Consider the following 14,481-nt stretch of genomic DNA (forward strand, 5'->3'; position numbering starts at 1 on the left):
TTCATGGCAACCATTCCTGGTATAAAATTGGAATGTTCTCTTCTCTTCTTGCAAATTATGTAGCTGCTGAAAGTTACCTTTAAATGCAGAATGAGGGAGAGGAAGCTTCCGATAGCAACAAATATACAGCTTTGTTCTGCCTTCTGCCCTTTTTCTCACTCGTTTCCCTTTGTATGGCATTGCCCATAAAGAATTGGGTACAGTCACCATCCAACAGGAAGACTGCTCTTGGCACACATGTGCAGGCTGTTCTCTTTATTGTCTGGCTTTCATCATAGAGTCACATTTCCTACCTGTCACCACAAGGGGTATCCGGGACACATCATGAACGGGAAGCTTCAGTAACCAAACTGTACAGGGCAGCCTGGCAGTTTAGCTCTGAGTGATTCTGTGAAATTAGAGATCCGTGCAGTAGAATCCTCTCTGGGGATTGCTGCTGTTAGGAGAAAAAAAGCAGATCTTGTGAGCTGCGTGTGTGGCTGCCTGTGTATGAAAGAGAGAAAAGACGCAGAGTGCATCTGACTGAACCATTTGGCTACTGGGAAGCCCTAAAACACAGAGAGAGAGAGAGAAGGAAGAAAGGAAAACAGAAGAAGCCGGAGCACAACTGAAGTGCAGAGCAGCTGTGTTTGTCTCCTGATACTCTTGACACTTTGGGGTGCCTCATTCAAGGAGACCATGGATTCTTCTATGGAAATCTTCTTCAGGCTGTTATTTCTGGTCCCTCTTCATCCTTGGAATATATTAGCAGCTGGAGAGATCTGTGAGTATCACCAATGGATATTAAACTTAGACCAGACTGTTCTGCAAAACTTAGGACTTATTGTAATGAAATCAGGACTTTAGAAAGGGAGTTTTCCGAATAAATCAAGGCAGCTGCAATCGGAACTACAAATAGATGGGATGAAAAGATTTCAGATGCTGAAAGTGTGTCACGTCCTTGTGTTTTTCATTTACTGATTTGACCAGACTCTGATCAGAGCAGTTTAGGGTACAATAGCCTCTGGGGAATTCACATTTCGCTATTAACTGCATGCTCTGCTATATTACTTTCCCTCCTCGCCCCCCCCCAACCTGTCTTTTATTCTCTCCCCCTCCCCTCATGCCCTTTTAAATGTTTACTATAGAGCAGCACAATATTTAGCAAGGAGTTAAGTCTTTCCTGGGAGACTGCTGGCATGCTGATACTCTCTGCTGCATCAGCTTTGCATTTAGCAATGTGCAGTTTTATGGACAAGGATGCTTTGCTTGAGTGAAGGCAGTGTAGCTCTCTCTATCGTAACACAGCACAGCCAACGCAAAGGACAAGATTTTAGGGTATGTTCATTGATTAGGAGGAGAGTAATGTTCATGTGTGACCAGGCAGTAGAAGGTTAGTGGCAGTGTGAAAATGGTGTTCCTCTTTTCATTTTTGAAAAGACAATAATTTGTAAAGGAAAGCTCCGTGTAACTCTCGAACTTAAGAGAGTCACTAACTTAGTAATCGGTATTTCTTGTAGATATGGGATAAATAAGTCCCAAAGCTGACTCAGACCAAATTTTATGTACAAAGTATATTATAGGCAAATATATGAGAGCAACTCATTTTTCTATTCATGATGACTGATCTTATTAAATGCCTCGGTTAATAAAAAGCTTAAGTTTGCATTAAACATCTTAACTGGGGTTCCTGTCCATGTATTCTGATTTTCAGTTCATTGATGGAAGTTTATATGATGAGGAGATGGGGGGAAGGAAGGAAGCAAGGAATAGGGACTTGAGTTAGAGGAACTGGGAGTAGAAAAGATCCATAAATAACACAGTCACACCATTGAAAAGAAAGCTGCCAAGAACAGTGAAGAAATAGATCAGGAAAGTGGAATAATTTCCCTGGATCCCATGCTTTAAAGAATGAAATACAATCATTAAGAAGCCCATTCTCTGCAGTGGAGAACTGCCTGTGTGTGTGTTTCTCTCTCTCTCTCTCTCTCTTTCTCTCTCTCTCTCTCTCTCTCTCTCTCTCTCTCTCTCTCTCTCTCTCTCTCTCTCTCTGTGTGTGTGTCTGTGTGTGTGTCTGTGTGTCTGTGTGTCTGTGTGTCATTCATTCATGTTACTTCATTTGACATTCAAGTGCACGGAATAAGTTTTCTCTGTCAACTCCCTGCTGCAATGTATTTAGATGCAGTTTCTAAATTCATCATTGTTCCATTTTTTTCATTTCATGATTTCATCCCTTTGTCAGAAGAATATTGAAACTGAATTGCACTATTTAGTAGATGCCTCTTCAATCTATAGCAAAATAGGACTTCAGGAACTATATCAGAGCAGCAAAGCACTAGAGGTCACTCTTACAATTTAGGAAGCAAGGCTGGGAGTAAATTATAGCAAACATCTTTTTGTTCTCCACAGAATTATGATGAATAAAAACATCAAATATCACTGCAGTGATTCTTGCCTTTAATGTATGACACATTTTTGAATTATACATCTCTTAGGGGATATAAAGGCATTCTTTTTTTGGTTCCGTAGTTAATTTGGTGAGAACCAATAATTAAAATACCTTGGCAATCTAATGAATTCTGTAGCCATTTTGAGATGTTACAGATGATGAATATAAAATCCAAAGATCTTGCAGAATTTAAAATAGTTTTCAATATTGATATAAACCAATTTATGTATGCTTCCATCTCTATCCAACGTAGCATAGCATAGCATTACTTTGATTTCTGTCTTATTTTTAATGGCATTAGTTTTTTATTCAGATTTAGTCACTCTTACCCACTGATATTGATGGGACTTAAGATACCAGTTGCTAACTTATCCAATTGACTTTGGTGAGACTGATGCCTATTTAAATTAAACTGGATCCATCCAAATTTTTCCTAAAATTTCAATTATGCATTCATCTTTCATATTTAATGTCATATCATATGATTAAAAGTGGGTTCATCCCATTGATCAAATTTGTCAGGAAATTTTGTTTTTTATTAGTGTATCACTATTTTTATCATTTTGCCTTGAGTGTCTGTATACGTTCATCTACTGCCTATACAGTGACATCAGTAGACACTAACAGTATCATTCCAAATGTTTTCATATTTTTATACTCCTATTTCAATCATCTTATGCAAATATAATCTTCACTATACACAGTAATGTTTCCTACAGAGTCAATAGGCATAGGATCTCATAAAATTAGGATATAGTTCTTCTTACCGGTTCTTACAATTCTTACTTATCTTTTCACATAAATGCATATGTGAAAGTATGTAAATGGTGACAACTAAATCCTAAAGCTCTCAAGTTCAATCTATTTCCTTAGTTCTTCTAATTTTTTTTTTTCATTGGGGATTCTAATGCTAGATCTTCAAGTCCTATTTAACCTTTTCCATAATCTCAATCCTTGCTTGGGACAATATGTGTGAGAAATTAGAGCTCTCTCAAGAGTTGATTTATACATTACTCCATCTATGTTTTGCTACTTACTCTGAGCAACTTATTTACAGAGTTGACTACATGAGCCAGAGATAAGAACTTCTAAAGTTCTTATTCAAGTTATTTGAAACAAGCAAGCCTTATCAGGTGAACAATTTAGCGGAATTCATACATTATTACTGTTCGTTCTAAATGAGTATTGCTACATGTTTTCCATAGATGCAATTGGTTTCCCTTGGAAAATTTTCATTCTGAACAGTGCAGACAATTCAAAGCTGACTCTTCCTAAAGAATTAAAACTTCTGAAGCAATTGGAAGATCTATGCAGCCATAGATATAAAACAATGAAACATCATCACAAAGCCTTAAAGGACAACTGAAATCTTTAAAAGTATACAGATACGTTTTAAATGTAGGTTTTGTGGTTTAAACTTCTTGACTATTTTGAAGATAGTTCCGTGACTAGTAATGTTTTCCTAGTCAACTGTCAGGAATGGAGATTTGACAATGTTGTCTATACGACACTACCTTTCAAACTTTGTGGGAAAGAGATGCTGCAGAAATCATAATTAAACTTCGTATACATTTCACTGCTTTAAAGTAGTAACAATAATTAATCAAGGTGTAGGATAAAGTCCTGCAAATTAGTTCTCAAAACATTTTGTTTGTTCGTTTCAGCAAAAGAAAACTTAGAGTTAAGCACATTTTCAAACTTTAAATCTTCACATCAACAAATCTAATTGAAGATAGCTAATCAGCCATCACTAGTACCATTTCGTAGGATAGGTATTTGGGCTGGCTGTTAATTGTGGCATGGAGATTTTGAAAAAGAAAATTAATTTAGTAGAGGTAAAATGTAATGTAATCCTGTATATAGGTGCTCAGAAGTAATCCCTCTTAAATTCAATGGGACTGATTCAAATGGATTTAAGCTTACTCCTGGACTTTTTGTTGTTTCAGTACAACATAAAAGGTCTTAAAACATTTTAGAAGATGATAACAGATATGTTAGCATAGTTTTATATTCATCTACCTAGAAGAAAGTTTAGTGACTGTCGAGAAACTGAGTATAGAGTTCCAGTTATATCATAGGAGCAAATCCTATTAAGGTCACTAAGAGTTTAGATTGTATGCTGAAAAGTTTTGTATGTTCAATTGCCTTTAATCCTATCAATATCTACAGAGCTGCAGCAATGAAATTACATGTGTATCATTCCAAGATCTGACAAAGACTAGTATTAAAATATATGACGACTAATCATAATCTTTCCAGGAAGTTAGCTTCTGTTGGAAGGGAAAGGTCATATAATATTTTCTATACCTTGACAGCTGGTATTTTAAAAATAGAATTATCAGTTTACAAACTACTTTCACTACTCTCACTTCATCTGACCTGAAATAATTCTATTTGTGAAAATAAAATCAACTCAATTTATTACTGATTAAGCAATTATTATGACAGCTTTATTATTAATAGATGATATGTATGCTTCAGAACATATCATAATTAGAATCAAACAAAAAAGCAGAAATTAAAAAAAAACACTCCAATCTAAATTCGCAAGTCTAAGAGACACTCTATGGAAGAAGGGAGAGGTAACCAATACAGGAAAAGAATGGAGAAGGTAAGGAATTAACCTAAATTAATATGAACTTTAAATTTGTTTGAAGAAAGAGGTAACAAATCATTGTCGTTCTTATGATGTATTGGAACTACAGTACCCAGTATTCACTGCTAGTGATTTCAGTTGCACCATATTAGTGGAGTATGTCAGATTGCAGAAGGGAATTTAGAAAATGCTTCACGGAAAGAAATGAAAAAAATAATATCATTACTATTGTCCCAAAGATGCTTTTTCAAAAGGCAACTTGGCTTTCTCTGTTTTTTTCTCTTGAAGATATTTTGCTTCTCATCCAAAAAGCATCTTCAGTTCAGAAGATGCTTCTTGGATGAGAAATGAAACATCTTCAAGAGAAAAAACACAAAAAGTCCAGTTGCCTTTTGAAAAAATACCTTGGGTCAACCATGACCTGGATGACTGAGAATACCCATAGACAAGTGTTACTATCACTAATCAAACATAGGGCAAGAAAATACCCTGTTTCCCCGAAAATAAGATATCCTCTGCTAATAAACCCAATCAGGCTTTTGAGTGCATAAACTAAAATAATCCTCCACTTGAAAATAAGCCCTCTCTGAAAATATTTAAACACAGAGCTGGAAATCAGATAAGACAGCAAGAGGAGCCCCATCTTGCTCCATGCACCCCAAAATAATAAGACCTCCCCGAAAATAAAGCCAAACGCTTATTTCAGGGTTCAAAAAAATATAAGACAGGGTCTTATTTTTGGGGAAACACTGTAACATGGAAAAAATGGTGTTATTAAAGGTTAGCAATCATAGAATTAAAAAGAAGGAATAAAGGCTTAGTTTCAGTGGTGAGTTTCAAATTTTTTCACTACCAGTTCTGTGGGTGTGGCTTGGTGGGCATGGCTCGGTGGGCATGGCAGGGGAAGGATACTGCAAAATCCCCATTTCCTCCCAATCAGCTGGGACTGGGGAGGCAGAGAATAGAAGGGGTGGGGCCTGTCAGAGGTGGTTTTTATCGGTTCTTCGAACTACTCAAAATTTCTGCTACCGGTTCTCCAGAACTGATCAGAACCTGCTGAAATCCACCTCTGCTTAGTGTAATATAAAATGGATTGACTGTTCTTGTCTAACCTATAAATCAAGGAAGGAATTTACAACTAATGATCCTGCCTATAGAATTATTTATTTAGAATTTGCCTTTAATACTTGTAATTTAGAACCTTATTCCACTTTTAATTACTATTATTAATATTCTCACTTCATGTATTATACTCAAGAGGCAGAAGTTATGATATTAGAGGTGAAACTTTTAAAGGAATCTCATGATCCTAATTGTCATGTCCATATCACTTCTCTGTGTGTTTGTGTGTGTGCATCTAAGCCTGCTGAAAATGTGAAAACATATTGTTAGCCATGATCTATCTATCTATCTATCTATCTATCTATCTATCTATCTATCTATCTATCTATCTATCTTCTATCTATTCTATATCATATATATCTCTCTCCCCCTCCCCCGTCTCACTCTTCTTTGGAATTATCATTATTTCTTCATAAATTTACATTTTTAGAATAATCTGGGATTTTAAAGACACAAAATATTTTTACTTATTTATATTTCCTATTTCTAAACCACCCATCTCCCTCAGATATCTACAATAATAATAAGAAATTGTTTCTGTTACTGCTGTTGTTGTCATTAATGCATCCGTTGCTCAATCAGTAATAAATTAGCTATTAGATAATTACACAATATTATCGATGCTTCAGAGTATAGCAGCAAGCAATTCTGAAAGAAAAGCAATCTCTGAATAAATAAACAAATTAAGAAGAATATTTTTGGGTCTCCTATATCTTGTTTCTGTCTACTAATGTGTTGCTTTATATGTTATGGGTATGAATGCATTAACTTCTGTTTGCAAGCATCCCACACATTGTAGCCAATCTTTTTAATTTGGGAAATATAGTATTTGTCATAGATTTTAACAGCCTGTTTCTGATCTTGCATATATGGCTATCTTGGAGTCACTATTTGTGCTGACCAAATTAATACTCATATGTATAAGAACATAAGAAAAACCCAGCTATAAGGCCAAGGACCCACAGAGTCTAGAACAGGAATATCCAACTTAGCAACTTTAAGACCTGTAGACTTCAACTCCCAGAATTCCCCAGCCAGCAGTCCGCAGGCTTTGAAGTTGCCAAGGCCGAACACTCCTGGTCCAGAATTCTTTATTACACTGTAGCCAAAATAGACAAGTAGAAAATTTTTTATGATAACTTATACTACCCATTTCCAAACTTTTTAAATGTTCTGTAGTATTAAAAAATGAGAAATGTGTTTCTGAAAAAGTCTTTTTTGAAATGTGTTTTGAGAGGAAAATGGGTTTTAATATACATATTCAAAATCACAAATTATTGTTAGAATGGGGTGGATTACAATTATGAATGAACATATGTGAGTGAATTAAAAAAACCACATTCCATATCGGAAAATTGATATATCTAACAAAGAAAGAAGGAGAGTGAATTTGCAAATTACCAAGAAAATGTGTTCTATAAATAATAATTCTATAGACTCCACTGGAGTCTGATTTACATAGAAGCAGGAGGAGGTTCAAAGGACTACATATTGCTGCTAGTGAATTTTCTTTCTCTTCACTAATAAAAAAGAAACATAGACTAAAGTGTAAAAATGATATTGTTGATATTCCAGTTAATGAATACCTTCAGTGCAATAATTCGAAAGGTGACTGAAACTTATATAATATGACATTTTAAGTAATGTTATATTAATAACTACAGAATTATGAATTAAATGCCATATCTATAACAGTCCATCATGGTTTAAATGATGGTCCTGAAAGGTTTAAATCATAAGAGATTAAAAAGAAGTAGTAGTTTATCCATCTGGTAAGTGGATCTAATAATTACTTTTTTAAATTAATCATATCTTATTACTTTGTATAGTTCAGGAATAAGATATGGTGCATTTCTAACTGCTTAACAGCTTGTTAACATATAAACATATTCAACGAATATTTTTGTAATTAAAACATTAACATATGTGGTTTTGAGAAATAATTACAATAGATATGATAGGTGAACAGATACGAAAGGTTAGATTTAGTAATTAGTATTTGTTCTGAGTACAGTATATCCTTTACTTTTGGACATGACAATAGACACAGAATTAAGAGAATGATAATTTTTATAAGCCTTTAATTATTATAATTGTTTTAGATTTTAGTTGGCTTGTAATTGCCTTGAAAAATTTGCTAAAACTGCACCAAAAGACTGCTGCTTGCAACCATTGTAAACATCATAACTTTCTAAGAGTCCTAAGTTATTGCTCAGGCTGATCTCTTCAATCATTCTACAACACAGTATTTTTGAAAAACAGACCCATCTTCTTCCAAACCACATCTCATGTTATACAAAACTAGCAAGAAGAAGATTAGCAAATTAAATGCACAGATCTGAACAGATTGAACAGATCTCATTCTGGCAAGGTAAAAATAATTGTTTTCAAAAACATTTGAAAAATAGTAATAGTTTCTTTAAAATTAAACATCAGTTCAAGCTGTCATTCATATTGTCATTTACATTGGATTTTGGATTGACCATTGTTTTGAAGTCAGTGGCCATCCCCACAGACTTCCCTGCTCTGTAGTTAGCCTACCAGCCATGCTTATAGCTCCAGCTAGTCTCTTTCAGTGAGTATAATAAATAAGACTGAGAACAGTATAGGTGTAAGAAAGTGAGAACTGAGTATTTCCTTCCACTACTTCCATTCTACTGATGACAACAGTTGAATTTTTTCTGAGCCATCAAAGGAAGGCAGCACCACCATTTTAGCAAAGCAAAGAGCCTATTTGAACTTTCCTAATTATCCTATCATCATCTCAACAGCCTTTTAATGTCCCTTTTACTCTCTCTTAGAAAATTAAAATAATTGCAATCACTTGTTTATACATAAGTCTAACCCTTCTTTACTATTTAGTCTGCATTATATAAATTCAGTTTTTGTTTAAGAGCTTAATCAATGCAAAATTGTTTAACAGCAACTTTAAAACGCTGGGGGTTCATTTGGTCTGAAGTGGCAAGACTTCTTATAAGTTTATGAATAATTTAAAATCTTGCCATCAAGCCCCACCCTCCAATGATACTTAGAGGTACTGGGGTTACCAGTATCTTAATTGTAGGAGTAGGTGTACCATAGTACCTTAATTGTAGGAGTAGGTGTTATATTGCATGTGTCCTCTTCTGGGGTGGGTGGGTGCTAGATTAACAATATTTTATTTAACAATAACATTGTATAAACAAATATAGGATACAAGTGGGTTTTCTTTAATAAGATACATTCTTTCTTTAACAAAATATTATTTCTGCATGATCTTTAATAGGATCAATTTGTTACAAAGTTGAGCTTTCCTTTCCTTCCTCTTCCCCTTCCCCTTTCCAGTGTCACCAGCTACCTTTTTTCCCCCTCATACTCTTCTCATCCCTCCATCCCGCCATTTATAAAGAAATGGCCAAATAGCCCTTAATTGTAATTCTAATACAGTAGCAGACTCTTATTTAATCACCATTGCCATAAGATTTCACTTGTTTCATATCACAGGACACCTGATGATAAAAGCCATTATAAAATAATGAGCAATACTGGAAAAAAAAAAATTCTGTAATTTTCTCTGTCTCTGTTTATATAACAATTTCAATGTGAGTGTCAAGAAATGGTCAGTTTGTAATTATGGTAGCATTCCACAGATATTTATGGGAAAATGAGCTCCTGCGTATTGTTAACATTGTCCACCAAATAAAGGAACGGTTACATTGGACAATTTCTCTAAATTTCTTCATTATGGAAGGGGAAAAATATTAAACATGTTCTTGAAAGCTGCATTTACTCTGAGCAGTGGCAATAAGCCCAAGTACTGACAAAGCCCATTGAGATGATTGATTTTTAATATATTTTTCTTAGAATTTTATGGAAATTTTGGGATCTAGGAAGAATGCAGAATGCTGAGAGGAGATCATGCAATAAAGACAGAATAAAGACAAGACATATCCCTTAGATTCGTATTGGTTAAAACCTGCAAAACCGCATTCCATCCACAATATTTTGAATCATCCCTTTTGAAAGAATGTTTAAACCAAAAGTTCTTCCATCAGATTGAATGAACAAATTGGTAGGGGGAGGGAGGGTTAGATTTTCCATATCTGGTATTAATACCCTGTTTCCCCCAAAATAAGACATCCCCTGATAATAAGCCCAATCGGGCTTTTGAGTGCATGGCAATAAGGCCAAGCACTTATTTCAGGGTTCAAAAAAATATAAGACAGGTTTTTATTTTTGGGAAAACAAGGTACTTAACCTATTGTAAACTTGTAATTCTTTCTTTTTTTTCTCTGTTTCATATGTTATACCTATGCTTTTAGGCTGAGTAACATGGCAGCATTAATCAATACTTTCTTTTTTCCCTCCAGCTGTCTATCTGGAATCAAATGTTTAAGAAGGACAGGATGAAAATGGCCATCTGTGAATTGAAGCATTCTATTCTGAATGTCTGATAAAGCAGAGATTATCTTGATGCAATTAGGGTTTTTTTTCTCCCTAAGCCTTCTCTATATTCAGTGCTTAATGGCAGTGTAATAGCAAATGTGTCATATGGGTTGAAATCCTGACATTTTTCCAGCTAGCAAATTGTTACAATCACTAGAGCTTTCTTCAGTTATCTATGGAGGGATTTCTATCTAATTTTTAAAGAGGAAAGATTTTAAAGAGCAGCTGCCTTCTCTTTGATGATCCTCTTGTGTTTTATAGAAATTGTATGATAGTTACCTTCTTCATAAAACTCACATTCCACCACAACCATGTCAGAAGTGATCACATTTCAGTATTCTAACAGATAAAGATGATGGCCAATCTGAAGAAGACTGAGATGTTTCAATTTGCTCACTCTAAATATTGTGTCCATATTTTTGAGGAGAATCATGTAATCACTATTGCTTCAGAGAATAGATTATGGACATTTTGTGTTGTCAAAGAAAATGAAGAAAAGTAGATTGTACTCAACTGGTTATGGCATGATAAAATTTAATAAATCGTCATAGGAAGTTTTTTTAAAGAGTTTGTTCTTATTAGTTGGTACACTCTTTTCTTGAAAACAGCCAATTAGGTCAAGCATTCCTTTAACTTACATTGTGAATATAATAAATGACTTTAAAAAACTTTTTTAGAGAATAAGAAAGGAAATGTTTGTATGGGAACATTATAATTTTGTTATACAAAATAACAGAATAGCAAATTTGGAAGGAATCTTGGAGGTCTTCTAGTCCAACCCCCTGCTCAGGCAGGAAACCCTATCCCAGACGTGTCAAACATGCAGCCATGGGTTGGATCCATCCCGCAATAGACCCAGAGTTGTCTCACAGAGCCATCCCAGAGACAGCAAGGGATCTGTCCATGCCACCCCAGCCCATCCCAGCCATGCCCACCCAGTTGTCTGCAATGACCAGGCCATCCCCACCCCAGCCAGATAAATTGAAAAAAATAAAATAAAGGCAGGTCCATCATTTCACTGAAAACACCATTTACTACACAACAACAGACAAATTGGGGATACAGGCAAGAGATTGTGCATTCCTGACCTTAAGAAATGTCCAGGGACCCATACCTATGCTGGGCTAAGTTATATGGATCAATTGTCTTATCTCCTAAACTCCTAAAACCTAGATTTTGACTATGGTTAAGAGAGTAGAGCATGGTATATTAGGGATTGATTGGACACACCAAATCAGTTCTTCCAGAAATGGAATAACTGCCTTAGCCACTTCACATTCTTTAAGGTAGTTTGAATTTTATCCTCTTTTCGGGGGGGGGGGGATATTTTCAATACTTTCAATAGTTTGAAATATTCAGTTTGAATTTTGTGAAAAATCTCAAAGTCAGAATTAAGTGTCATCAAAATTATGCTGTTTATTTAGAGTACGGATGCTGGATCAGAAGATGAATTATATATGCAAAAATGTAGAAGTGCATTATTTATTAACTACATAAATAAAGTGTGGATGATACCTTTGTCATCTTATGTTTGTAAAATGGCATTTTGGGAAGAATTCCTATGTGTGGGTAAATTCTGCAGAAGGAATTAATCAGCCACATTTTTGAAAGCCATTTTCTGACTATAGGAAGGTGGTAGTCACTCTGCTACACCTTATAAATGTTCCCTGTTAAAAAAATAAAAGAAAGAAAAGTTATTTTTGCTTTTTCCTGCTGATGCTAGATGAGATGTTAATTGCATAAAGTAAGCATGCTATTTTAAAGACTTAGCAGCTGTAGGGAAGAATGACTAAATTCATTTTCCTTTTATAACACAGCTGATAACATTGTCTTGTGGTGCTCCTCCTTTAATTTTTTTGAAAAGGCATCATTAGTACCACAGGTTTATGTGTTATATGCTGGGTTTGTGCAAAGATTTGAATTGGAGATACAATTACAAGGTGATTTGATTGAATCTCTGAATCAAATTGATTTTCCAAGCCTAATCAATTATTTAGAAAGGCTTTTCAGCATATGCAAAAGCTGTTTTTTTTTCTCTCTCTCTTGAATCAGTTCAGCAACTTGAATTGAATTAATCTGATTCAATGATTCAAAATCAAACTGATCTCTGAACCAAATTGAATTAAGATTCAATCAACAGTTAAAATTAGATTAGCACCCACCATCCATCACTATTTACATTAATAAAACTCTTGGCATTAATGTGGACTTTACCAGCATACAAGGCTTAAACCGTCTTGCGAGAACAGACTAAGAGTGCTAATACATGATAGTTACTATATGTCTGTTGCATAGATTTTGTAGCAGATTCTCAAGATGTAATACCATGAAATCAGCAGCCACTTCTCTTTCTATAAAGACTATCTCTTTTGTTTGCAATAGATATGTAGGAGTGCTGCTTATGTCAATGAAAGCTCAGAGAAATTGGATTCAATAGTGTGCTTGCTAGTTTGGATGCCTCTTGGCTAATTTATTCATTCTTATGTAGTAAATACTGCAACAAAAAAATAAAAGAAAAAGCATGTATTTTTTTTTCTTTTTCCATATTTGGAACATTATTTAGAAGGTATGGTCACTGCTGAGTTGAATTTTTCAGTTGTTATTATGTATTGTATTCGTGTTAAGCTCAGTGAAGGAAAATCAAAAGTCTAGTGAGAATATTAAGTAATTTTGTTAGCAAGCAGATATTTAATTTTGTGTACTTCATGTGCAATAGCCAGTAGATGTCCGAATGTATATCGTTCCTGACAAGTCTGCAGAGGTTTTTTTTAGTAAAATCAATTTGCTGTGTTATCAAGCATTATGGCAGTGGAAGATCTGTGATTTAGAAACTATAGCCTAGAGATATATATGACAATGAAAAAGCTTTTAAAACAGTAATCAAACATGTCCGGATTATAGCATCTGTGGGATATTTTAATACTGCCCCAAACCATTTATTCTTCCAAAGCAATTCTATTTATAATTCCAAGATTCTGCCTAGAATTAGGGTTGCAAATTCTGTGAAAGTTAAAGAAAACTTTTTTAAAATATCTATTTATAAAAGTCCACTGCATATTTAATTAGGAAAGTTCATATAAGCTTATTTATATTATTATGATTAGATGTTTAGAGTGGAGTTCACATTTTTATTCTCCTATCGAGTCCCCCTTCCCAAGGACCTGGGATAGGCAGATGTTTGGTGATGTTAAAGCAGGGGTGAAATGCTCCCGGTTCGGACCAGCTCGGGCGAGTAGGTAGCAATGGTGGCGGGCAGTTCAGAGAACCAGTAGCAAAAATCCCTGTTCCCGCCCCCATGCCCACCTGAGCTGCACAATCATCAGAGGCTTTTTTTCTTTTAAATGCCTCTGCCGAGCCAAGCTCTGACTATCCAAGCTCTGACGATCCCAGCTGAGTTGCCTGATTGGCAGAGGGTTTTTTAAAAACCCTCTGACGATCAGGCAACTCAGCTGGGATCGTCAGAGCCTTTTGAAATCATTTTTTTTTACATGGTTTTACATGTAAAAAATGGTTTTAAAAGTAAAAAATAATTGGCCATGCCCACCCAGTCACATTACCCCCCCCCCACCAAGCCACACTCACAAGAAGCAGTAGTAACAAATTTTAGATTTCACCACCGTGTTAAAGGTATTGTTTGTAGGATGTGAGCTGTTCCAAGTAAAGCTGCCCTTTACAATTGGCTGATGGTGATTTTGTCAATGCCGATGGTGTTCAAGTGTTCACTATCCAGATTTTTTTTTTTTTGGTCTCTCTTATAGACAGTTGTTGAATCTGGGATGTAGCAAGTGCTTATCTGTTTGAATTCCCAGAGCATTTTAACATCTTCATTTTTTTTTATCACTTTGACTATTTTGTAGTACCCTCAGCTCTTGCTTGCAGGCAAATGGTATTTCCTGAAAATCTTCCAATG

General features: G+C 35.1%; 1 protein-coding gene across 2 annotated transcripts in view; it reads left to right on the plus strand.

The window, feature by feature from the left end:
- Window positions 1-264: 264 nt before the first annotated feature.
- CNTNAP4 (contactin associated protein family member 4) overlaps window positions 265-14,481 on the plus strand; it is a 243,585-nt gene continuing 229,368 nt past the window's right edge. For both annotated transcript variants that reach the window (XM_034410059.3, XM_034410060.3), the window contains exon 1: window positions 265-763. In XM_034410059.3, the coding sequence (XP_034265950.2) occupies window positions 679-763 (85 nt within the window). In that variant the 5' untranslated portion in view covers window positions 265-678. The remainder of the gene's footprint in view (window positions 764-14,481) is intronic.

The sequence above is a fragment of the Pantherophis guttatus genome, chromosome 2, assembly GCF_059756535.1.
Source record: "Pantherophis guttatus breed Tessera chromosome 2, ASM5975653v1, whole genome shotgun sequence".
Lineage (NCBI taxonomy): Eukaryota > Metazoa > Chordata > Lepidosauria > Squamata > Colubridae > Pantherophis > Pantherophis guttatus.